The sequence below is a fragment of the Pteropus vampyrus genome, unplaced genomic scaffold, assembly GCF_000151845.1.
Source record: "Pteropus vampyrus isolate Shadow unplaced genomic scaffold, Pvam_2.0 Scaffold559, whole genome shotgun sequence".
NCBI lineage: Eukaryota > Metazoa > Chordata > Mammalia > Chiroptera > Pteropodidae > Pteropus > Pteropus vampyrus.
The window spans coordinates 114,642-115,030 of record NW_011889340.1 but is presented as its reverse complement, the minus strand read 5'-3'; the positions used below and the strand labels follow the sequence as shown (position 1 = coordinate 115,030).

The window sequence follows — 389 nt, the reverse complement described above, 5'->3', positions numbered from 1 at the left end:
GGGTGAAAGAAATAAGTCTTTCCTCCAAAATATCTACTTTTGCCCTTTCTCCCATCCCAGACTTCAAGTATACTATTAATCATTTTAATATTAGTGCTTTCATATTAACAATAAAATTGCTTTTCAAGATTTTAAGGTATGAACAACAGTTATGAAGGTTTAAGATTAATTTAATTAAGCTGGATTTAACTTTCCTCTCTTTATCCAGATGCACCGAAGATACATGGCCCAAATCAACTGCACTCAGGTGACAGAATTTATTCTTATGGGTCTGACAGATCATCAAGAGTTGAAGATGCCCCTCTTTGTGATTTTCTTATCTATTTATGTTTTCACAGTCATAGGCAACCTGGGTTTGATCCTAGTCATTAGAACAGATGCAAGACTCA

At 34.4% G+C, this 389-nt stretch overlaps 1 protein-coding gene across 1 annotated transcript in view; it reads left to right on the top strand.

Annotated features, from left to right (window-relative positions):
* The window catches only part of LOC105308233 (olfactory receptor 1044-like), a 1,746-nt gene extending 1,495 nt beyond the window's left edge, over positions 1-251 (top strand). The window contains exon 2 of the mRNA XM_011384077.1: positions 209-251. Within this exon, the coding sequence (XP_011382379.1) occupies positions 209-251 (43 nt within the window). The remainder of the gene's footprint in view (positions 1-208) is intronic.
* The last annotated feature ends 138 nt before the right edge of the window (positions 252-389 follow it).